The sequence below is a fragment of the Sciurus vulgaris genome (genome assembly GCF_902686455.1).
Source record: "Sciurus vulgaris genome assembly, chromosome: 2".
In the NCBI taxonomy this organism is placed as follows: domain Eukaryota; kingdom Metazoa; phylum Chordata; class Mammalia; order Rodentia; family Sciuridae; genus Sciurus; species Sciurus vulgaris.
The window spans coordinates 125,590,204-125,615,908 of record NC_136462.1 but is presented as its reverse complement, the minus strand read 5'-3'; the positions used below and the strand labels follow the sequence as shown (position 1 = coordinate 125,615,908).

The 25,705-nt window shown below is 46.7% G+C and overlaps 1 protein-coding gene across 1 annotated transcript in view; it reads right to left on the bottom strand.

Moving 5' to 3' along the window:
• Positions 1–25,616, bottom strand: part of FAH (fumarylacetoacetate hydrolase) — a 34,103-nt gene extending 8,487 nt beyond the window's left edge. Inside the window, exons 1-13 of the mRNA XM_079128444.1 lie at positions 25,439–25,616; positions 20,771–20,881; positions 19,574–19,695; positions 19,043–19,092; positions 17,027–17,117; positions 10,568–10,665; positions 10,406–10,458; positions 7,944–8,043; positions 7,074–7,204; positions 5,144–5,219; positions 3,114–3,160; positions 1,099–1,200; positions 195–312 (exon numbers count right to left, since the gene is read on the bottom strand). Coding sequence (XP_078984570.1) covers positions 195–312; positions 1,099–1,200; positions 3,114–3,160; positions 5,144–5,219; positions 7,074–7,204; positions 7,944–8,043; positions 10,406–10,458; positions 10,568–10,665; positions 17,027–17,117; positions 19,043–19,092; positions 19,574–19,695; positions 20,771–20,881; positions 25,439–25,519 — 1,180 coding nt within the window. The 5' untranslated portion in view covers positions 25,520–25,616. The remainder of the gene's footprint in view (positions 1–194; positions 313–1,098; positions 1,201–3,113; positions 3,161–5,143; positions 5,220–7,073; positions 7,205–7,943; positions 8,044–10,405; positions 10,459–10,567; positions 10,666–17,026; positions 17,118–19,042; positions 19,093–19,573; positions 19,696–20,770; positions 20,882–25,438) is intronic.
• Positions 25,617–25,705: the final 89 nt, after the last annotated feature.

The following is a 25,705-nucleotide window of genomic DNA, read 5'->3' as shown; positions in this document are numbered from 1 at the left end:
GAACTGGTCTTCTGGTGGACATTCACACTTGAAGCCCCTGGTAGCCAAGGGCCCAACCTACAGATACCTGGGAATGGCAGAGTCAGAGCAAGTGAAGACAGATGGCACAGTGGCCAGATGGGCACGTCCCACTGTGAGAGCAGTGCCCACAGGCAAGGAGAGAGACGAAGCCCGCTGTGCCTGGCAGCCCTCACCTGTTATGATGACTTCATCCCCATCCAGCAGGAAGGTCCTGGTCTGTTCCTTCCCCAGCTCTATGGGCTTCGTTCCCTTCCAGGACAGCTCCAGCATGGAGCCAAAGCTTTCTGGCTCCTTCATAAGGGGAAGGAGGAAAACGGGTTACACATAGTTCCATAGTGATAGGATGTCAGCTTGTCGTGGACTGTGCTTAGTGAGACCTGGGAACTGCAGGCAAGGGTAGGGAATCTGATGCTGAAGACCCTGCCTCAGCCTTGGAGGGACCACTGCAGAAACATCCTGAAGTCTCTGCACACCACCCCTTCATCCCTCCCATGAAGGGTCTCACTTGTCCAGGACCTGACCTGGTGAATTCCTGGCCAGGTGCTGGGAGCCTCCTTCAGTGCACCTCCCAGCTCTGGAAGCTGCAGCTCAGGAACGCAGACACTATTAGGCAAAACACCCTCCCACTGGGAAGAAATGGCCACCTCCCAAGTGGCATGGTTAGGACACTGTAGGGAGGGATTGACACAGCACACCATGGTCTGGTCCTCATCTCTAAAGGTTCCCTGACTCTATACCAGGCTCAGAGAGGCACAGAGAAGGGCAGCAGCCAGCCACCTCATCCTGGGAGGGAGCAGAGTAAGACAGTGACGACAAAGACACTGTGGCTGTTTCCTGCTTCTTCTCTCTGGATAGAGAGTCCCAGGGTCCCATGCTCATGCCAGTCTCTTTCAGTTTGAATGTGGAAGAGGGATCCCTCTGCACCAGGGACAGAGGAAGCAGGAGAAAGATGGAGTCGTGAGGTCTGCTCACACTGGGCTTGAAATCCTATCTTGATGGTGAGCTGAGGGCCCTGTGGTCTGTGTGGGGGACGGGGATGCTCTCTATGGGTGGCCCTCCACACAGTCTGAGACTCACCGACCCACTGATGGTTCCAGAAGCCAAGAGGTCCCCTGGCCGCAGGTTGCAGCCATTGACTGAGTGGTGAGTGAGCTGCTGCAGCATGGTCCAGTACATGTGCTAAGGGCGAGAGACAGGGCAGGGTAAGCAGGTGGAGGCACTCAGCCTCCTGAGCTGCTGGGCACGCCCACTCTCCACAGCCTTCTCTGCCCTGCCCTCCAGGCTCCCTAGCCATTTCTCTCAGGCCCCTTACAGAAATGACATGCTGAACCCCTATGGTGCTGCCCAGGGACCTCCCCCTCTGCTCCTCCATCTCCTGCACTAGACCCAAGTTCAGCTCCTCTATGATCTTATCCCTCCCACCCCCCACCTCTCCAGATCCACCTCCCTGATCAGCCCCCTGTCTGCCAGAGGTCCAGGGCCCAGGGCCCAGGTGCACACAATCACACCCTGCTTGCCCTGCAGCTCTAGTCCTCCCTGAGCAGAGGCCTCATATTTACCCACCCAGGCCTTGGAACCAACCCCAGGTCCTGGAAGTGAATGATCCAAACAAATGTCGGAACAGGCTGAGGAGCAAAGGAGCACCAAGGGAGAGGGGGCCAAGGTGTCATAGCCCCCGAGATGCTCAGAGGCAAGGCTCATCTGCGCTATGGTCATAGCCTCTCAGGTGTGGCACTCCTACAGTCACAGAGGCAGGCAGAGTAAGCCTCAGAAGCAGATTCCTGTCTGGAAGTCCTCTCACAAGGAGCCCCCTTTTATTTTTTCTTGTAGCCTAAGGAGCCCAGAATAGTCTTAAATTAGAAGGGAGACTAAAGGAAAGAGTCTTCAGTGGTCAACTAACTTGTGGAGAGATGCCCAGCTTCGTTAGTCATAGGGAAATACAATTGAAACCACAGCCCCAGAATGGCTAAGAGGAAAAGGCAAAGGATACCACGTGTTGGCCAGGATGTGGAATAGTCAAAGTGCTGAGACGTTGCTATGGAAGTGTAAGTTGTAAAACCACCCTGGAAAACTATTCAAAAGTGCTCCTAGGGGCTGGGGATAGAGCTTGGTTGGTAGAGTGCTTGCCTTGCAAGCACAAGGCCCTGGGTTCAATCCTCAGCAGCACACACACACACACACACACACACACACACACACACACACACACACAAAGTGCTCCTAGGTGAGTCTATATATACTCTGTGACCCAGCAATTCTATTTATGAATATACACCCAACAGAAACATGCACTTATATGCACCAATAGATGCGTACTAGAATGTTCATAGTAATTATATGATGGGCAAAAAATAGAAACCACCAAATGTCCATCAAGAGTGGAATGAATAAATTATCTGTGGAATGTGACTCAGTGAGACACGTGTGGACTGAGGAAAGTGAGCTGTCACTACCCATGGCAACATGGTCAAAGCTCACAAAAAAAATCTTCAAACCAAGAAGCCAGGCAGAAAAGAACACATGCCATAAAGAGTTCATTTCTTTAACACTAGAAAACAGAAATGATTGACATGTGGCAACAGGAGGTTGGAGAGAGCTGATCCTTGCTGGGGCTGTGATGACATGACCTGAGGGGAGGACAGGGGGCTGCTGAAGGCTGCAGATGTCCTATTTTTGACCTGGGTGCTGGTCGTACAGCAACGTTCATTTGTGAGAATCCTTGGGCTTGACACTTACAGTTTGGGTATTTGTATCTATGTTGTGCTTCAATTAAAAGTTCACTTAAAAAAAAAAAAAAAAAGGCACTCTCATCAATCCAGTCCCTGGCAGGACAGGGGGAACAGGGCCTTGACCCTTACAGAAAGACCTACAGTCCCCATGAAAATCTCTGACCACATCTGTGTAGCCTCTGTTCAAGGGAACTTGACCTTGTAACCATTTCTAGAAGAGGACAGAGTCATGGAAGCTCTGGACCCTCAGGCCGACCTACCATCAGATCCCAGAATGGATGCTATTCTCTTGTTCCTGCCAGGGAACATTCCTACCTCTTTTCCTTCCCCCATAAGAAGCAATCTGACAGTTTCAAAGCTTACCTTAAAATTGGACCTACATATGGTAGCTGGCTGGCTCATTCCTTCTCCTGTTGGAAAGAGAAATAACAGATGAAGTCTTAATTTCACTAATCAGGGAAGAAATTTTAAAAACTATCCTGTGACTTAAGCTTCCCATTGTCCAATATGATTTCACTTAAGAGTTTGTGAAGCAATAAACTCATAGGGTATTGGGGCTGGGAGATTTCCACAGATATGGTCTAGTCCAGGGAGGGCAAATACATGTATCCAAGCCACACTTCCAACTCTCCCAAATCCACAGCACATGTGTCCTCTGAGTCTAGATATAGCCTTCGAATCCTTCTTAACACAACATGCTTGAAAGCCACAAATCAACTGGAAATCATATGCCAGTTGAAACTTATTTGTGGTTTTTGGTCAAGGATAGCCTGCAACCCCCCTAGTATTCCTTTGGAAATACTACCAATCCCTTGCTGAAGTCCTCCAATGATGGGTAGTGTGTTAATTCATTATTCTGACAACATCTAGTAAATACCTACTACAAAATTTATTACGTACCAGGCTACTACTATTGTTTCTGAACAGTACTAACAATTAGAAAACTCTTCTATTCTCTCAAATTCTTGCTCCCTTCCTTCTGACTTCCCCACCAAGGCAGCATACAGCAGGTGTGCTCTGCAGTCCCACGGAAAGTCAGGGTCCCAAGCCACTCCTCCCCGACCCTTTCACCCAAATCCCAACTTGGAACATCAGAACTGCACATTCAGGACGGTGTCTCTGGACACTGCTTTCTTGATCATCTTGTCCCTTCCCCAACAACACCCTTCCTGGGTGTGCTCACCTCTAGGCAGAAAGAAACACCAAGAATGAAAAACAGAGAAATGGCCCCCATGCATGCATTTGTGTAGCCTAGAGTCTGTAATCTTTGAATTTAGTCCCAGCCTTGGCATTAGCCAGCTAAGTAGCTCAGGGTGAATCCCTTTTCCTCTCTGAGCCTGTTTCCCAATCTGTAACATGAGAGAGAAGGACCAGCTAAGTTCCCGGAGGGCCATGGCAGCTATGTGACACTTTGCTTTAGGGACCTTCTGTTCCTTGCTCCTTCTCAAGTGCACCTTGTGCTCAATCACCTCCATGAAGGTGAGACTCTGGGATCAGTAGTGAGAAAGACACAGTAGAGCTCAGTGTGAGAACACAGGATACCAGGAGGAGAAAGACTGAGGGAAATAGAGACTTGGTCAGAATGCGGCCTGGGGGGCTTTGTAGGCAGCCCCAGGCAATTCCTCGCCCGGAGCCTGGGAAAAGACCCCTGTCTCTACCTAGGCACAGACGCTGGTCTAGACCTTCACATGGATTGACTTGCACAGCCCTCATCACTGCACCACGGTTGATATCATGAATATCCCACTTCAGGTGACAGAACAGGGAAAACAGATTTGGTAACTAGCCTCAAGCCTCAAGTTGGGCAGGAGCATGGTCAAGACTGGACCCTTCCACTGTGGCCCATAGAGCAAGACTCCACATCAGTAAGGTTCTGCTGATTGTTATGCAGTCCAGGGAGCAGCTCAGGACATGGGACCTGTCTGTGAGGGTCTCAGGGATGGCCCAGGATGTGGCTCAGGGACTGTGTGTGGCCCCAGAGGGCTGAGCCAGGTCTCCCACCAGCAGGCCTATAAGGTCAGGCTTTCAAACAGACACTGGATGAAATCTACCATTCACAATGGGGGATAGGGTCAATGGCAGGATGTGAGAAGGCACCAGGACCGTGGTTGGAGGCTGGAGAAGGGAGTCAAGTGAAGGATGGGGTTAGGCTCCATGCTTTCTGGCCCAAATAGTTGAGAGCTCAGTCAGTGTGATGTGGGTCCACTGGGGTTCCCTTTGAGCACAAGGATGTCCCCTGTCTCCCTCTTTCCCTTACAAAACCACACATGCTTCCAGGGTTGAAGCAGATACCTCCCCTTCCACCTTGCCAAAGCTCAGGAGCCATAGGACAATGGCACTTGGGCACATATGCCCACTGAGCCCTGGGCACACCCACCCACCCCACAGCATACCTTTCAGGGCAACAGAAAGGTTGATGTCAAATGTGTAGGCCTGGTCATGGCAGAGATATGGCAGGGGTCTGGGGTCCTGCGAGGGCAAAGCACAGAAAAGAGGTTGCTGGCAGGTAGACTAAGCTCACCCAGGCCCCATGTGGCAGGAGTGTTCCTTCCTAGGGACCTAACACCATGTCCCTGGACACTGTGTCCTTAGCTGGACAGTGGGAGTCAGGGTGGTCATATGTGTCAGGTTCTTAAGAAGAAAAGCCAAGGGAGGGGCATCAAGTTAGAAGGAAGTTAGAAGGTCTAAGCCAGAGAGGTTCCAGAAAGCCAGGATAGGGAGGGCTGGAGAAGGGGGACAGGGGGAGGCCAGAGGTGGTGAAAGAAACCTGTGGAGAAAGGCTTGGGCAATGCAAAGGGCAAGGTGGACCCTCCACCCCCTGACGAGAGAGGGTCAAGGCAACCAGCAGAAGCAAACAGTCCTCCCTGGTGCAGGAGTCAGCTGGGGGGATAATTTTGATGGCCATGTTAGCCAAAAGCAGTGCTTTCCCAAAGTGTGACACATGAAATCACTTGGGGGATATGAGATCATTTCTGGTGATTTGAACAGTTATTTGTGTTTCTTTTCTTTTCTTTTTTTCAGTGCTGGGGTTTGAACCCTGGGCCTTGAGTATGCTAGGCAAGCTCTCTACCACTGAGCCATGCCCACAGCCCCCATATTTCTTTTTATGACTGATGGTGTGGCTAGGGATGTTGATAGAGATATAAAGTTCCTTTTCTCAACACATTACTTAAGTTTTGAGCTGGGAGCTACTTTAGAGAAAAATGTTAAAAAAAGTAACAGTTCAGAAGGAACAAGAGTGGCAACAGCTATACATAAATGGTAGTGGGAAGGACTGGCCAAGGCAGGCGGAGCCCAGACATCTGCAGGCAAGGCAGTGTACTGTGAAGACAGCCTGGACAAAGGATGAGGGCTGGAGGGAACAGGCAGCAGCAGGCAGTTGCCCAAGTGGTCCCTGGTGAGGCCAGAAAAGCAGCTGGCTCACTGAGACTCACTCAGAGGCAGGGAGAGCCAGTCCTGGTAACAGAAAATGATGGTAGGGGTGGGGTTACTGTGGCGGAGTGCTGGGGAGAGCAGGGGCATGGTGAGAGCCTATGGGAATTTCACGAGGAACTGGTTTTCAGGGACCGACTCCAGTTTGTTTCTAAGAGAGCAAACACTGAGATGTCATCAGTGAGCAGCAGAGAAGGTGGAAGCCACACCTGGGTGTGGTAAGATGGCCCCAGAGAAGGGGTGGAGGGAGAAGGGCAAAGGGCTGAGAGCTCTATCCTTCCTAGAGGACAGAGTTGGCATGAGACTTCGTGGAGACCCAGAAACAAAGTAGGATGGCATGCATCCCCAGAAGCCAAGGGCGAGAAAATGCCTTGGAAGAGCAAGGGACTGCAAGTAGGTCCTGGCCCTAAGGCCACAGGTGACTGTAGTGAGGCACTGGCAAGAAGGCAGGTTAAGGAGTAAGGGGTGGGTAGGGGTGCTGAGGACAGAAGGCTGCAGGGATCCTACAGTCAAAGCTCAACTCCAAACCACATCCTATGAGTTGGCCTCCAGGGGGCGCCATTGGCACAGGACACATTTAAACCTGGGAAGTTGTGCAATGTGGGGTAGTAGCTGGGACCCCTGGCCTGGTAGGATTCTGAAGGTTACAAAATTCTCTTTTTTCCTAAGAACTGTGCAGAGGGCAGGGAAATCACAAGGGAGAAAGACTGGAGTCATGGCTGCCTGGAGGTCACTGCAGCCATGATCCTCAGGGCACTCCACTGTGGGCATGCTGTGGGCACAGAGCTTCCTTCCCCATGGCCTCTATATCTGGTGTGCCTGCTCAACTGGCAGTAGGCTTGCAGGTGGTAGAGCCCTGGCTTGGGAGCCTCCTATAATAGGTGTACTTACCTGCTGTGGGTTGGGCACAACAAAGGGCATGAGAGCATCCATAGGCACCACCCACGGAGAGATGGTGGTTCCAAAACTCTTCCCAAGGAATGGCCCAAGAGGAACATATTCCCACTGCTGGATGTCTCGAGCTACAGAAAGAAGGGCAGGACCAGGGCTTACCAAGGCTGACTAGGGCTGGCCCCAAGACTCCCTCCTTCCCTTGACCAGGGAGCAGCTCAGCACAGCCCTAACCATGAAGGCTGCCCCAGGACAAAGGGGCTAGAGCACTCAATGCCAAGGACAGAGGTTCAATGATGGCCTGGTGCCAGTTTACAGCAAAGAAGGATGGCCAAAGGATGGCCAGGATATCGCCTGTGAATGGGCAGTGGGGGAGGGGTACTTCCTGGGAATTCTGGCACCATCTTCCTTCTACATATGGCGAAGAGGTTAAGAGCTCAGGTTCAGAGGCTGGGCTAGTGAGCCTCACGTCTTAGCTCAGCAACTAACTGCAATCTTTCTGTGCCTCTATTCACCAAATGGAAATCATAATGCTACTAAGAGCCTGTGCGGATCAGTGGGAGAGAACATGTGAGGTGTCAAGCCCAGGTCTAACACGTAAGCACTCAATAAATATTAATGTCAGCTAGGTCCCTACTGGACATTTGAGATAGCTGGAGCTCAGAGAGGCTAAGTGACTGGCCCAAGTTTTCAGAGCCAGGAAGTCTGTCTGATATCCAAATCCACCTCTCAGTCACTGCACTGCCTGATGCCTATGGCCAGCAGGAAACCCAGGAAACAACCCGCAGCTTCTGGGACAGTGTCCCAATCCACCCCCTTGGCTGCCTTCAGAGCACAGTGCTCACAATGAGCTCAGCCACCAGTAATTACCACTCCAGTCATTCATGAGGACCATTCCAAAAATGTGCTCATGGGCCTTGGAAATGGGGATCGGCTCTCCAAATTTGTTCCCAGGGCCTACAAAGAAAGCCTGACATGGGGAAAAATTATTAGAACTCAAAGCTGACCTGCTACCTCAGATCACTTGTCAACTAGAGAGTGAAGGTCAAATATTTCCAAACCCTGACCAGGGATCAGGCCTGCCACAGGGGCCTGGCATGAATCCACTGTATCTCTAAGTCAAGGACTGCACCTTGGGAAAGCTTGCGTGGCAGGGTGCCAGTGCCTGCCTCCTCACACCCTGAGCTCCACAGCAGCCTCTTCCCTTTGCTCAGCGCATCCCAGGCCGTTCTGCTCTTTGCCTCTTGTCTCGTGCTTTGCATTTAAGATCTGACAGCTATATGTGGCTCGAGAAAAGTGAAAATACCAGGGTTTGTCTTCATGTCACAAAAAATCAAAAGATTGCTTCTTCAATGCAGTGCAGCCTGCCCGATAGGTGTACCCCACGCCCACTCTGTCGCCCCACTGCCTCAGAAGAAAAACAGCACCAACATGATATCTGTGAGCCTGTAGAATAGCCAGATATCTATAAGAGAAAAACAGGAAAAGTCTCTTTTCAAAGTACATAAAATAAGCTACTTTTGCTACAGTCACAGTTTAATTTGTTCTGTGACAGTGTTTAAACACTGAACATTTTTCATCAGAATTAAAAAACAGAAAACAACAACCCAAAAATGACCCAAGGGCCAGGTGCAGTGGCACACACCTGTAATCCCAGCAGCTCAGGAAGCTGAGGCAGGGATCGTGAGTTCAAAGTGAGCCTCAGCAACAGGAGGTGCTAAGCAACTCAGTAAGACCTTGTCTCTAATAAAATACAAAATAGGGCTGGGGATGTGGCTCAGTGGTTGAGTGCCCCTGAGTTTAATTCTTGGTTTAAAAAAAAAAAAAAAAAAAAAAGACCCAGGGCACCATCTCATGGAGAATTCCACCATCTTCAAGTTCAGATGATCTGTGTTTCCTACCCCAAACATTTCTTCATACTCATACTTTTTGTCTTTTCTCTGACCCACCCCAAAATGAACCCAAACAGGAGAAGCATCTGCCCATGAGTCTTTTGTTCTCCCAGAAGGAAAATCCTAGTCCCAAATCAGGGCTCAGGCATCTTAACTGGGGTTCCTCTTCCTCCCAGAGTCTCTCAAGGCTCCCTCCGTAAGGCTGTGGAAGGCAGAGGGCCGTGGGGAACACTCCTACTAGTAGGGGGACCATCTGGCAGGTGCCCATTCATTTGCCTCCTCTGATCTGTATCAGAAGAGATCTCAGAGCAGGATGGCAGCAACGAGGAGCTCTAGCAAGGTCCACTGGTTCTCCAGCTTGCACCTAACCAAACTTGGATTCTCACTGCCACAGCCTGCCTGGGTGGCTCTCTGGCTTCTCCCTTACACCCGTTAAGATGCTAGAGCTTCCTGAGGCACCCCTAAAACACTGGGTAAGACAGTGACAGAGCCCCCAGTCCGCCTACCTGCACTTCCCAATTTGGGCCCAGCTCCATTCATTATCCAACAACCCAACACACACTGAGGACCCTGCCAATGTCCCCAGTGCCCTCTTTCCTCCAGTTCAGCTCCTTCTTCCCATCACTTTTCGGACTGCTCACCTTGGGGGCTGCCCAGAGTTCACTGTCCCTCTTAAGAAGGGCAGCACTGCAGCATAAGGGACCCTTGCGGGTGATGAAACCAACTGTACCCATGTTGACATCCTGATTGCATACTGTACTATGGATATGCAGGATGTTACCACTGAGGAGCTGAGTGGAGGGTATTCAGGCTCTCTGTATTTAAATTTTTTTTTTTTTTAGTTGTTGATGAACCTTTATTTATATGTGGTGCTGAGAATTGAACTCAGTGCCTCACACATGCTAGGCAAGCACTCTACCACTGAGTTACAACCCATCCTCTCTGTATTATTTTTTTACAACTGCATCTCAAAGATCTCAAATAATGACTTCAAAATAAAAAGTTTTTTTTAAAAAAGTGAAGTCCTGGGGCTGGGGTAGTAGCTCAGTGGTGGAGCACTTGCCTTGCACAGTGAGGCACTGGGTTCAATCCTCAGCACCATATACAAATGAATAAATGAAATAAAAGTGTTATGTCCATCTACAACAAAAAATATTTTTTAAAAAAAGTGAAGCCCTGAAATGACCACTATTTTGAGGTTGTGTGGGTCTAAATCTAAAGGGCTATTGCACTGGCTTGTATTTCAAGGTAGCAGTGTTCTATGATGTGGCTGTCTGTGTGTGAACTGTTCATCATAAAAAGATCCTGTGTTCCTAAAATACCACAGTAAGGGGCGGGGGATGCAATTCAGTGGTAGAGCAGCTGCCTGGCATGCAGAGGCCTTGCGCTCCATCCCCAGCACTGCCCAAAACAACAAACACACACCAAAGCACTGCTTACCATTTCCAACTCTAGGTCCAGGAGTTTGCAGGCACCATACACAGGAGGCTTGGCTGGAACAGCACCAGGAAAAAGGGGCTGTTGTGAGTGCCAGGCTGCAGAACCCACTGTGTGGGACAGATTGCTGGGCACTGGCAGGGTCTAGAGATGGGGGTCACTTACAGTTATCAGGTCTCATCTGTCCCACGGGCCTTCGGATTGGAGTGCCAGACACCACAACAGAGGAAGCACGGCCATGGTAGCCTACTGGTAAGTGCAGCCTGATAAAGGAAGGTGAGGGAGCAGGCAGGGCATCAAAGCTCTTACATGTCTCTCTTATTGGATTGCTTGTACTGGGGATTGAACCCAGGGTCACTTTACCCTGAGCCACATTCCCAGTCCTTTTTGATTTTTCATTTTGAGACAGGGTCTTGCTAATTTGCTGAGGGCCTCGTTAAGGTGCCCAGGTTGGCCTCAAACTTATGACCCTCCTGCCTTAGCTTCCTGAGTTCCTGGGATTAAAGGTGTGCACTACCACACCTGGCTCTTACTTATTTTAAAATAAACTTTAAAAAGGAACAAAGAATCAATATATATACACGATTCAAAAACCAAAAGCACACCTGGGCTCTAAGAGCACTCCTGGCTTGGCTGAGGTCACCTAGTGTGAAAAGGTAGCAAAGCAATTCAAATCCAGGTCTCTCTGATCACAAGGTGCTGCTGCTTCCCCTGTGGCCCACTCCCTACCTAATCCCAGGGGACCCTGGAACTAGGTCAGAAAGCTCAGTGGAAGAGTCATCTCCCACAATGGGAACCCTGTTGGAGGCTCTGTTTGTAAGACAGAAATGTGGGAGAGGAAATAAGTATCAAAACACTACGAAGAGATTTAGAACAGTATGGCACTGATGTGTGGGGGTCATCTGAATCCCCTGAGAGCCACATGGAGGTGAAAATGCAGTATATCACAAATAAAACTGGTGAATGTCTTGGACAATGGGAGAAGTTAGACCCTGTGGGGCAGTGAATGGCAGCTCTCCAAAAGATATGGCCATATCGGCATTCCCCTGAAAATGTGGAAAGGAGTCTTTGTAGATGTCATTATGTGAAGGACCTTGAGAAAAAGTCATTCTGGGTTATCTGGGTGGGCCCTATACTGAAAAGGGTCCTTATAAAAGGCAGGGGAGGGGCTGGGGAAATAGCTTAGTTGGTAGAGAGAGTGCTTGCTTGCCCTGGGTTCGATCCCCAGCACCCAAAAAATAAAAAATAAAAATAAAAATAAAAGGCAGGGGAGTGAAGAGAGGCAGAGATAGGAGGGTTGTAGCCACAGGAATGGAAGTGGCAAGGGAGGGTAGGGTTCCCTGAGAGCTTCAGAGGGTGTCCTGATGACAAATTCATTCAGACTTATGGCCTCCAGAACTGTGACAGAATAAATTTCTGTTGTTATAAGCCCTGCTGTTGTGATAATTTTTTTTTTTTTTTTTTTGCAACAGCCCCAGGAAACAAATACAGATCCACATCCCACATCATACATAAAAGGACATTCCAGATGGATTAGAGATCTACATGTACAAAGAGAAAGTATTACAAGCATTAGGGGAAAATACAAAAAATACTTTTCAAATTCTCAAGGTGGAAAAAACATTTCTAAACATGACAATAAAGTAAATGCCATAAAGAGAACAAACAATATGTTTGCCTTTGTAAAAATGCAAAACTGCTATATCTGGAGAGATAGCCAAGTTAAAAGACAATGTACAGGTTGACTCCCTTATCAGAAATGCTTGGAACCAGAAGCATTTCAGATTTCAAAATTTTCTTCAGATTTTAGAATATCTGAATATGCATAAGATATCTTGGGGGTTGGCCCAAATTTAAACATGAAATTTATTATGTTTCTTACACACCTTATACATATAGCATAAAGGTAATTTTACATGATATTTTTAATAAGTTTGTGCATGATCAAACTTTGTACACATTAAATTGTCAGAAAGCATTACTGTAGTGTCATGTCAGCAGCTCAAAAAGTTTCATATTTTTGAAGCATGAGGATTTCAGTTTTTGGATTAGGGATGTTTGACCTGACTAGAATATATTTGCAATGTACTGTGACAAATGGTTGATTTCTATTACTTAAAAAACTCAAATGAATAAGCGAAAACTGACTCTCATGTGCACAGATATTCTTCCACAACATGAGAACATCTGGAAAGGGTGTGCAAGAACTCCCAATAGCTCTGCCTCTGGAGAAGCAGCATGTGCATGCACTTACTCTTTTTTGTTGCTTTTACTTTTTTAAATATTTGATAATTTATTTTGCAAAATTTATGATAGAAAGCTATAATAATACACATAACCACCAAGAGCTACAGAAATAAAACTTTGCTAACTCAATTAAATGTTCCCTTTGCTAGTTCTTTTAAATGCCCTCTTTTTCCCCCTTACCCCAGAGGGACTCATGATCTGGAATTTTGTATTCCTCCCTCTATATGTCTACACACTTTTACTACTGTAGTATTTTACTGTGTACTTTTCTCACATTATCTATTAAGTTTTTGTATTTTGTAAAGGACTGTGGCATATTTAAGTTTACTTATACAGAGAGGTATTAATAATATGAAAAAAATCAAATTTCAGCATGGTCTCATTTTGTTAACTAAAAGAAATAGAATGTGTGTGCACATGGTGGGGGTGCGTGTGTGCATGTGCATGTGTGCTGCATGCTGTGCACACATGCAGACTAGAGACTAGCTCAGGAGGCAACAATCCAAACATTGAAACATTGCTCACAATCATCACCTTGGGGAGTGGTGAGGGAGGAGCTCCCCTTTCCTCTCATTTTGCTTCCTTTACTGGATTAGGTTACAACATAGGGCTATATGCAAACACATGGCAAGCAATAATCCAAACAATTCAGATGAAAAAAGAAGTTGGTCAGTTCTCCCCATGCCGCCACTCCCATGAGGAGAACAATGTTGTGCTATTGTTCTGTCTTTCTCTATACTCGGAGAAGCCTACTCAAATATGTATGTACCCTATAAATATGTCAATAAAAAATATACAAAACAAATGTACATGATGTGTATGTGTGCACACATGCATGTGTGTATTAAGTTGAAAAATGGCTCCCCCCAGAAGATTCAAATCCCTGGAACGCATAGATGTTACCTTATATGCAAAAGAGATGTGATTAAGTTAGGAATATTGGGATACAGAGATTTCCCCTAATTATCCAGGTAAGACTTAAATGTAACCACAACGGTCCTTAGTCAAAGTTTAGAAGGTCAAAGGAGGAAGTAGGAGATGTGAGGATAGATATGAAAGAGAGAGTCTGGAAGGGGTCATAAGACAAGGAGGAGGTGGCCTACAAAACTGAAAAGGAAACCAGCTCTCCATGGAGCCTCCAGAAGGAACTAGCCCTGCTGAGAGGCATCTATGAACCAAGTGTGTGAACTGAGCATAGGCAGTCATAGGCAGGGAAGTCACTGTCTTGGGGACTCCCAGGCAGATATCCCCTGGGGTGAGACAGCCCACTTCATGCTGGCACCCTGACCTGCTCACTGCTCAAGTTTAAGCACAGCCTCTGGGAGGTGGGTGTAGCATGTCAAATGCCAATCAACCTGTTTACTACGAGACCCCTGCCACACTGAGAAACAAGCACCGGAACAAAATTACTCCCACTGAAACCTTATCCCTGCCTTTGATGTACTCCCCCTTAAATAAAGAATTGGGGACTTTTTTCAGTCGTTCAGTTCCAGGTCCTATCAGGACTGAAAGACCCATCAGGCACTTTGCTTTTTAAATCTAACCTTTGACTTTGGCTTTAATCTTTTACTGATTATTTCAGATTTTTTATTTTATTTTATTTTCTCAGGCAGCTCATACCTCCTGACAGGAACCTGCTCTGTCGGGGTGTTGGCCACCCGGTCACAAAGCTGTGCTGACATCTTAATGTTAGCTCAAATGAGATTGATTTTAAACCTATAATAGACTATATTTGTGTTGGTCTAAGCCACCAAGTTTGTGGTAATTTGTTACAGCAGCTACAGGAAACTAATAGAGTGTATATGTGCATATATATTTTTGCCTTTTTATCAAAACGAGAGCACACTTTACATATATTCTAAAATTTGCTTATTTCATTTAATGTATATCATGCACATCTCTATTTAAATATTTATTTAAATATTTCAAGCATATTGGGAAGAGAGTAATTTTTCAGCTATTCCTCTACCACAAACATTCAGATTGCTTCTAGCTTTGGGCCACTAGAAATACTTCTAGGGAACGTCCTTGCTCTTGAATACAATCACACTGGTGCTTTTGAGTCTGTAGGATAGAGGCACAATTACAGGTCAAAGTGACCTGTAAGGCACATTACAGGTCATGTTTTAAATTATAAATGTTTTGCTTTATGAACTTTCTGTAGTGTTTGGGTTAATCACAATAAGCATATAGTTGAACATCCCTAGTTCAAATAACTAAAAATCTGAAGTGCTCCACAATTCAGAACTCTTGAAAACCAACATGACACAACATGTGGAAAATTCCATAGCACAAAACTCTTTTAGGAACAAAATTATTAAAAATATTGTACAGGCCTAGGGGTATAGCTTGATGGTAGAGCCCTTGCCTAGTATATGTAAGGTCCTGGTTCAATCCTTAGCACTGCCAAAAAAATCATACATATACGTAAATATCAAAAATTATATATTTTACATATAAAATTATACATAAATTGTTATGTATAATCATGTTATATATAATTAATATATAACTATACAGTATATTATAATATATAATCATACAATGTATTATATAATTATATGTTATAATCATATATATTTTATTATATATTATATATGATATAATCATATCACATATCATACATGTGATTATATATTATATATGATCATGTATGTTACATATTATTTATTACATATGTGATATATATTATGTATAATATATGGGATTATAAATATAAAAATTATACATATGTATATATATACATTTATGTAGAGTATAAAACTTTTATATATAGTATAAAATTACCTTCAGACTATGTTTATAAGGTATATAAGAAACATAAAAGAGGGCCGGGGTTGTGGCTTACTGGTAGAGCGCTTGCCTTGCACATATGAGGCACTGGGTTTGATCCTCAGCACCACATGAAAATCAATTAATAAAATAAAGGTATTGTGTCCATCTGCAACTAAAAAAATTAAGAAGAAATGTAAATGAATTTTGTGTTTAGATTTGTGTTATACCCAAGGTATCTCATTATGTATAAGCAAATATTCCAAAATCTGAAATCCAAAACACTTCTAGTCTCAAGATTTCTGGATAAGGGATATTCAATCTGTATTACCTTTATAATAAAGAATATGTACATAAAGTAAAAAAAGGCACAGCCACAAATCACCCTGCCATAAACATCGCTAGAGACAACCTCTGTGCTTTTACTCTGCAGAAGGAAATGGGTGTGAAAGGCTGTGACTTTCTCACTTGGTTCCAGACACAGTTCAGACCCATTCACTTTCTGCTGCCCCTGGCCTTTCACTGCTGGAGTCCTGGTACCCTGGTGACAGCTAGCTTCTTTGGAGTTGGACAGTCCAGTGGGTCATCACCTCCAAGGCTGCTATGAATAGACAGGTTGTAGTTGGCTGGGGACAAAGACAGTCCAGAGTCTGCACAGGGCCAGAGCCTCTAATATCGGCCCATCTCAATGGGAGCCTAGAACCTGGGCTCTAGTCCTAGTTTACCCTTGCCTTGTTCTGTAACTGTTCTTGCTGCTGACTTCTCTGGTATTAACCTCCTCTCTTTTCCCCTCTTCCATCTTTATCTTAGTCTAACAAGAACTTCCCCTTGGCATAGCCTCTCTGGGAGTATGTCTGCTGCCATGTCCTGGCCCTCTTCAGTACTGAGAAATGGTCACATTGGAGGACAAGACAGAACAAGGGACCAGGATTAAGGCTTGGATTCTCAGCTTGGGCAGTGGCTCTGCCCTGGGAGTCACAAGACAATCAAGTCTCCTGTTTATCCTCAGGTAAGTTTATCTTTCTCTGAGCCTGTTTTCCCTTCTGGAAAATGGGGCTAAGAGTCATAGTCTGAGCACCCTTAAAGAACTACTACAACCCCAGCACCCAAAAACAAAACAAAACAAACAAAAAACCGAAACAAAACAAAAACAAACAAACAAAAAGAGAACTACTACAAGGATCTAATAAATGAACATACTGGAACACATTTTGAGGAATAAATGGCACTGGGCACACTTGAGGATTCTCATTCATCAGAACATGCTAAGTATAGAGAATGCAAGGCTTTAAGATATACCAATAGAATGATAATAGCCTACAAATGAAAGAATCTAGAAAGACCCAGAGATTCAGGGAACGTAATTCTAATCTCTGTTCTTTAGAGGAAGATGTTTAAGAGTTCCATAGCAGGTCCACAGTAATGCTGAAAGGCCCAGAGGCTGAGGCCACTGTTTGCACAGATTGCAACATCATCATTTTTGGTTTACCTCCCCAGTTTGCTTTAATCTATCTAAGAGGGGCTTGGCAACTCCTGGGACAAACAAACAGTTGCAAATGGACAGACAGACTTTGAACTTATCCAAGCATCTTGTCCAGGGCATACCAATTGGGCATCAATGCATTCTCCTTGCCCCTGAACATGATCCCAATGTTGGTAGCATGCTGCCGAGAGGAATAGAAGTCCGTGTAGTCTCCTGCAGAAGAAAGACCCGAGGGAGGCCATCAGTGACCCTGATGATGGAGGATGTTCAGTTCCAGGGTAAAGGGGCTGTAAGCATGCCTACACAAGTATGTACATCCCAAAGCTCAAACTCTTCTGGCAGCAATAGCACCAAATGCAACACGACATAACCTCACTTAGATTCATTTTTAGCGCCCACCCTGCTTACCTGCAACTAAGAAGCAAATAAGAAATAAGGAGCCAAAACTTTCTGAAACGCAGTGGGATTTGAACAGGAGGTGGTTGACACCATTACTCCTTCTCAGAGTTCCCACTGCCACACACACAAAACTGCTTGTGATTCCACACAGCCCTTGTCGCCCTTTGCCTAAGCTGTGCCTGCCCTCTGGATCCACCTTCCTTGTCTCTGTGTTCAAATCCTGGCAACTCTTTGATGTCACTCTTGGGTGAAGTTTCCCACTCTCTCTAGCAGGATCTAAATCCTGTAATCTGAGTCATCTTGGGGCAGGCTTTCCTTCCCACTGCTGTTCCATTTACACGTGTGCCCATCTTTGCTGGACTGTGGCTGTTTCAGGGAGCCCCAGCCCAGTCCTTATTTTGTTCTACTCTCCCTTAGTGCTAAGAACAAGATCTTGTACACTGCAGGTATTCAGTCAGTGTCTGCTAATTATGATGAACTCAACGGGTGGTTTGTGCTGAATGTAGTGGCGCATGCAGTGACTTGGGAAGCTGAGACAGGAGGACTACAAGTTTGAGATCTCCTCAGCAACTTAGCGAGGCCCTAAGCAACTTAGCAAGATCCCATCGCAAAATAAAAAATAAAAAGTGCTGAGGATGTGGTTCAGTGGTTAAGCACCTCTGGGTTCAATCCATGGTACCAAAAAGACCAGGGTGGTTTGTAAGCATCCTCTCTCTCTCATTCAGGGAATGAATTACTAAAATCTTCAGGAAAATCTAATTGGGACAGTTTGCATGTTTATCTTGCTAAATCTCCTGACCAAAAAAAAACAACTCACACTGAGAACCCCAATCCATCAGTCCAGACTAGAAGTAGAAATAAATGGGGAAGGATGAGGGAAGAAAGCAAAACCTAAAGGCAGATTGAGCAAGGGGTGGATAGACTGAGCCTGGGTTGCTATTTCCCACCTTCAGTCCCAAAGTACAGAAATAACAGCTGAGATATTTATTAAAAGAATAAATATGTAACAAAATAAATAAGAAATGGGACCCTCAGTCAACCAGAAATGATAAGAAATCCCTGGAGCGCTGCCCCAAGTGCATGAGGGGAAGCAGATGATCCACCCAGGCGCACCCCACTCTCTACCCAGCTTTTGCCAAGCCACCAGCACAAAGGACTTTGGTCAACTGAAGAGCTATAAAGAGCTAGCCTAGAGAGTCCTGTCCTCTGGAGGGCAAGACCAGTAAGCCTCTCAGCACACCAGCGCCCAGGCAAACCCAACAGCTAAGCCTCCCCCACAGCCGATGGGCGAAATGGATCCCCTGTGCCTCTGGCCACAGGCTGAACTGGCCTCTCTATGCTTCAGGCAAAGAAAGTCACTCCAACTTCTTGAATTGAAGTCCAGCCTGCCAAATAAACAAATGGGCCCTGCACAGCACCCTTCCTCAAAACCAGTCACCCTTAACAGCTCAAAACGCAATCCCCACAGCACTTTGGGAAGAAAGAACAATCTGCTGCACAGGGAGCTATGTGGCTAGTCACAAACTTGAGCAGTCTGCAAGTCCCCTAGGAAAGTGCAAGCTTTGAGATGGTCTGAGCCAAGTTGGCCTGGGTTGTGAGACTGGTCAGTGTCAAGGTGGGTAACGACCGGAAGACCTTACTTCAGACCCTCCCCCAGCAGGTCATGGGGACCAAGGCACCTGGCTAGCCCTCTCAGTTCATTAAACTGCTCACATTGCCTGAGAGGAGACAACACTTACCTATGGTGGCTGGAAGGTGCATTGTGGCAGAAGCCTGGGAAGTGAATGCACTGAAACACAGAACCAGGCCTTCAAGGTCAAGCAAACAGTAAATTGGGGCCCCTACTCTGGTCACCCACCTGCAGGCTTAGCCCACACCATCCCCAGAACCTGTTCACCATCTCCAGTGGTTGCCTCTAGGCTGGCCTGGGCCCCACTGTGAAGGAGGCACTAAAGTCAAAAGGTATTGTTTCTACATTTCACCCTAGAAAATGGGGATAGGTAGTAGGAACTCCTGCTCTAGAAACCAGACAAAGGCACAGCTGATGCCGAAAAGGAAGGGAGAGGGCCTGTGGGTCTGGCCTGGCAGCTCCAGTCCAGACACTGGAACCCTCCCACCAATACACAGCCCAGCAGGGACTACATGGAAGCCAGCCTGACTCAAAAGGGCCAACACAGCCACATCATGACGCTGGACCATACTGCTTAGCCCCCAGTCCTTGTCTCCCCTGCTGTGTCCTTCCTTCCCACCAATGTCCATGTGTTCCTCACCGCTTCTGAAGGTCCATGTCATCTCTGAGCCTGGCTTGGCTGGTGGACAGCAAGTTCTGCAAGAATGCTCTTGCTTCCTTCCAGGCAGCCTGGCCCAGGCCCATGAAGCTGTTGAGAGTTGGCTAGGACAAAAAGAGGGAGAAAGTTCATGCATGGGAAAGCTTTCTTGCCCAGGGGAGATCAGCCACCCTGCCAGGGCCCTGACTCTTCTCTCTGTTCATTCAAACACTCAGGACTTTTGCTCTTAGTTTTGTCACTTACGTATCAAGCTGGAGAAAGCCACCATCTTTCTTGATACTGCTTCATCCCTTCGTGGACTTGTACACAACTGTTAGAGCCCAGGAGTTGTTATCTGGATAATAGCCTTAAACCCAGTCTGGTCTACAGCTACAGGTGACTCCATTCCTCCAGTGTGCTGGGGTATGAACAGCCTAAACCCTTTCCCCAGGGGGCCCTCAAAAGTTAAAAAGGAATTTCTGAGCCAGTGAGCCCTGATAGAGACAGCACCTGTGGAAGTTAAGGGTCAGAGGTCCAGCCCCAGTTCTAATACTTCTAGCAGCAGAACCTGGGAGAATCATGCCTCATTCTAGATGTTTCCATCCATCTAGTGATGATTCTAATTTCTGTGCTAGAAGGTGGTTGGGAGGACTGAAGGAGAGGATGTGTGTAAAGCTCCTGGCAAATAAAAGGAGCTCATAGATAGATCCCACTCTCCTTCCTGCTTATGTGATATCATGGAGATGCCATCAAAGGAGTTGACCTCTGACAAAGAAATTCACATTCATCTCACGTGGACATTAGACTGACTCTCTCCAGGCTGTGTTGTAGACCTGGCGGGCAGGGCTCATGGCTCCCTCCTTTGGTGGCCTGCCCAGACCTTGGAGAGGCAGAGTTTGATGAGGAGAGGAATCAGAGATACAGAAGAGCCTCATCTCAAAGGCCACTGGGAAAGACCCAAACTGCAGAGACACCAACAGTCTTTTCACCTAGGAACCCACCTTGAGGCGAAAAGTCACCCTGAGGTATCCTAGGGCCATTACTTGCCAGGTGCCGTGTCTCAGAATAGCCCCAGCCTTATCCATATAAAACCTGAGGCCTGTGAAAGTACCACCTCTGTCAAAAGTGGAGGCAAAGTATTTACCTTATTTTCAGAAAGTACTTCTGAGATCAAGGACAAGTTTTGTCATAGTGTCCTACCTCATCGAAGACATCCTTGTGTTTGGAGAGGACAGGCCCAGTGAAGAAGTGCTTAATGACACTGAGGTCCAGGATCTGGTTGCCAATGGCCACACCGATCCGTGGCCTTGGCTGGGAGGAAAATGGCAAGGTCAGCACTGGCAAAAGCTTCTGGTGGGCTGAGCTCATTTAGTGAAAAACCTGTGGGCCCCCCTTTAGATTGCCCTTATGAGGAGGGGCCTGAAGGACTGGATCTTCAGCATCCTATCCCAGCTCCCTTCTCTACTTCCAGGACAAGAAAGGAAAAGAATCTGTTCCCTTGCAGAGGGTGGGGTGTATGCCTGTAATCCCAGCAGCTTGGGAGGCTGAGGCAGGAGGATCACAATTTCAAAGTCAGTCTCAGCAACTTATCAAGGCCCTAAGCAACTTAGCAAGACTCTGTCACAAGATTAAAAAAAAAAAAAAAAAAAGGCCTGGGAATGTGGCTCAGTGGTTAATCACCCCTGGGTTCAATTCCTGGTACCAAAAACAAAACAAAACAAACTCTGTTCCCTCAGTGGGGAATCAAATCAAATAAATCTTACCCCTTGAAATAGAGTAAGAATAGGCAGCCTGGTCCAAGCCCCTTTTTCAGTCAAAGGAACTTCCCCTGCAAAGTTCCCCAGGCATTGCTTAAATGCCTCCAGTGGTGAAGAGTGCACCACGTAACCTGGTAGCTGGATGCTTTCTGAGCTTTGACCCAGGCCTTTACTCAGGGCAATTCATTTGTGCAGCAGAGTAGTAAGCATTTCACACACAGTACTGAAAACCAGATGGCACAGAATAACAAGCTCTGCTGGGGCTCAAATAGAGGAAAACTCAGGGCGCGGGGAGTTGCACAAAGCAGGACGGGAACATTCTTTTCTGCACTGTAAAATCCCAGCATCAGCTCTCACCAATAAGATGCTTCAAATATTTGGCAAAGCCTGGTCTTTGAGCCCACAGTCCTGAACTTTGCTAGTCAACTAGGAATCAGAGAGCTTATTTGCAGCCTCTACCCGCGAGGGCTCTATTTGCTCTGAGCCAGCTTCCAGACCTCCTAAACCATCACCTCTGCCTTTTTAGTTTTAGGGAGCTGAGAGGTGGGATTGCTGACTGGATTCATTTCCATTGGTTGCTCATTTTGACAGAGAGAACAGTCATCTCTTCATGCACATCAGCCTCTGGGATTAGGGTAGACCAGAGCCATGCCTGTCCCTGGCCCTGAGACCACAGGCACATCTACCCTGGAGGAAGCTGCCTAGAGAGCCTGGCTACTCATTCTCAGCTCTGCTAACTCTCTGGGCCTCAGTCTCCACCTTTGGAATATGGCAACTGCTGTGAAGGACATAGAGCTGAGCCACCTAGAACCAAATGGCCATGCACTCAGGCAATGTGCAGGACAGATTCGAGAGCCAATTTGATCTTTATCCCCATACCTAGCTTGAGGCAAGGAGCCATTGAGCAACCTCTAAGATGTAATCACAAATGTGGCTGTCAGTTCTGGCAGCTGTGAAGGAAGCCTAGAAGTGTTAGGTGGCAAGTTATTGCCCTTGTGTTCCAAACTGTGGCCTGAAGATCAGAAAACCAGTTTGGGAGAGTGAATCCATATACTTTTAACCTTAAGAATGATTTTCTACATGTTAAGTGAGATAAGCCAATCTCAAAAATCCAAAAGAGGAATGATCTCACTGATAAGCGGATGATGACACTTAATGGGGGGTGGGAGGGGGACAAGAATGGAGGAAGGAGGGACTGTATAGAGGGAAAAGAGAGGTGGGAGGGGTGGGGGGGAAGGAAAAAAATAACGGAATGAATCAAACATCATTACTCTATGTAAATATATGAATATGCAAATGGTATGCTGTTACTCCATGCACAAACTGAAACAACATGTATCCCATTTGTTTACAATAAAAATAAATTTAAAAAAAAAGAAAAGAAAAAAAAAAAGAATGATTTTCTTCAGTGCCAAACTAGAAGGGCTCCTAGCCTGCTCCATCACTTACCATCCTATTCACCCTGGACAAGTCCCTGGTGCTCTGGGCCTCAATTTCCCCTTCAAATTGAGTTATCTCAATTTGAAAGATATCTCCCTAACTTGCAGCCATGGAAAGGAAACTGTGAAATTGGGAGGTTGACAGATGAGAGGGCCAACTCCAAATCTACCTCTTACTGGCTGTGAGATCCAAAGCATGATTTTTTAGCCTCTCTGGGCCTCAGTTTTTTCATCTGTAAAATGGGAGACAATAACAATAGTAGGTTTGTTGTGAGAATTCAATTAATGTCTGTCAATTTCAGCATAAGTATAGACATAGGTAGACATTATTCATAGCACAAACATTTATGAAGCATTTATTTGGCACTAGCACTGCATGAGGGCGGCAAAATCACCAGGGAGAGAGGAGCAACTTGGTTCCTGCCCTCCAGAAGTAAAAGGCAACATGGGGTGTGGTAGGAGATACCAACCATGGCAGGGTTCATTCAGAGAGGATGCTTAGGGGACAATTTTCTGAGAGGCTGACATTTAAGCCGACTCCTGATGAATGAGAAGAAATAAGGATAAAGAAACTAGAAGGAAGGGTAGTCTAGGCAGGAGAAATGACAAGTGCGAAGGCCCTGAGGAAGGAAACTGCTCTCAGTGTGTCTCAAAGACTGAAAGGTAGTTATTAAGGCTGTAGAGAACAGAGTTCAGGAGGTAGAGGCTGGGCCAGATGAGGGACTTTAACAAGGCACTAGGCAAATCAACCTCTAGACTCTTGCTGGCCTATGTCTCAGAGGCCACCATCCCTGCCTTCACAGTGAACATCATTATGCACATACTACTATTCCATGACTAATCAGACATGGAGGGAGGGTATCTCTACATCTTTATCCTCAACTCCCAGCATAGCGTCTGGCCCAGAATTGGGGGTTCCTAAGCAATGGTTGAATAAAATAAAGTGATAGCTGGATTAATTCACTGTTGTTCCATCCAAATTAAGGACTAGCTGTGGACCTAGGGGAAAGGTTTTTGCCTTGGTCACTAGGGCACCCTGGAGAGGCAGCCACCACAGTTGGGGTTTCCAATGGCTGAAATGACATCATTAGATAAGACCTGTATAGCTTGGAGGCCCTAAGCCTTCTGGAAGGTCAAATGGGCCAACTCTCCATCCCAGTACTCTTTATCAGAGGTCAGTGAGAAGGGGTGCTCTCTCCCAGAAATCCTTGGAGGCTGCTTTGAACATTCTAAGCAATTGCAGGGCATGACGTCTGAAGGTCCCTGGCCATACACCAAAGGGCATTAATTTCGCATACCCCTGGGAAAGCAAGTCAGAGCTCCCTACTAGTGTGTGTGCCTGCCTCCCACAAATGTTCTTGTCTAATGGATTCGTGCCCCCAGGAAAGTTGAGAACTTATTTGCTAAGGGCAAAGTATTAGAGGAGGGCAGAGGGAGAGTACTGCCATTAGAGATGCTGGTTGGCTAATACAGGTTAAGATTTAACATGCCTCATCTGTGTGTCCTCCAGGGCACTGAGTATTAACTGAGTATTATGTCCTTGCAACATCTCTTCAGGTCTGCCAGTTTTAAAACCACAAGTCAATTCCTCTAGGCTAAGGCATTCACTGCAGGCCAGACCCCAAAAGGAGAGCCACTTGGGGTCAGTAAGCAGCCATGGAGGAAGGGACCCCAGTTTCCAGGAAGAGGCCAACTGCCAGGGCTCCATTTAGCAATCATTTCCTAAATACTGTTAGGTGCAAACCGATTTTGGGATTCTTTGGCTTCCAGGGCTGAATGAGGAGTGAGATCTGAGACTTAAGCACAAAATACCATACACAAATCCAAGGGAATCTTCTTTTTGCGCCCAGAGACCCTCTTGTATATTTTCTGATAAACGTCCAGTTTTCAAAGATTTCTTACTAACCACACTACATTTACAAGTCAAGGTTCATTCCCTGCCCCTACCCCCAAAGGGCTTCTAATCGGCAAGGGAATGCTAGGGAGCCCACATTAGCTGAGAGAATTCCAAATGGAGGCAGAGACTCGGCCTCTTGTATTGCACAGTTCTAGGCCAGGAAATGCATGCATCTCTTTCAACTGCTAAAAATGCTGGGGTTAGCCGGGTGCGGTGGCACAGCAACCACCTGAGACTGAGACAGAAGGATCATAAGTTTGAGGCCAGTCTGAGTAACTTGGCAAGACCCTGTCTCAAAATTAAAAAGGGGTGCCAATGTAGCTCAGTGGTAAAGCGCCCCTGGGTTCAATCCCCAGTACAAAAAAAACAAAAACAAAAACAAAATAAACGGTGGGGATTAACTGATATATTTCGGGTTCTGGGGTTAGAAGCTAACTAGAGGAATGAACGATCAGCCGTAAACTGGCTTTTTGGGGTAAGGAAGTACCCCACCAATTCTGTACTGGGCAGCAGGATTGTGTGCTCTTTCTCTTCTCCCCACAATACTTGCTGGCTTTTCTGGGAGGGAGGGTTGCAAATTCCAATTCATTTTGCATTTAATGCTCACACAGCCCTGAGGAAACAAGCTGAAAGGTTAAACAGACGGGCGGGATTTGATCCCACAGCACTCTCCATGGACCGCTTTTCAAAAATATTGACCCAAGCCTCCAACTCTCCCCAACTCCACTCCACTCCATGCCCTCCCCGCGCCCAGAGTCGAAGAGCAGTAGCTCACGTTGCCTTGAGTGGAGAAGACGCCATAGGGAAGGTTGTGGATGGGGAAGTCAGAATCCTCGGCCACCTGGATGAAAGACATGCTGATGAGCACCCGGCTGGGGAGCGAGCAGTGGGCTGAACAAGGGGAGAGTAACTGGACTGAGCCGCAGGAGTTAGGCCCGACCACGCCCCTTGTAGACTCCAGCCCGGGGACTGGGATCTCGCTCCACCCGCTGGGTGACTCAGCCCGCCTCTGGGCCCGCCCCATGAAGTATTCTGCCCACCT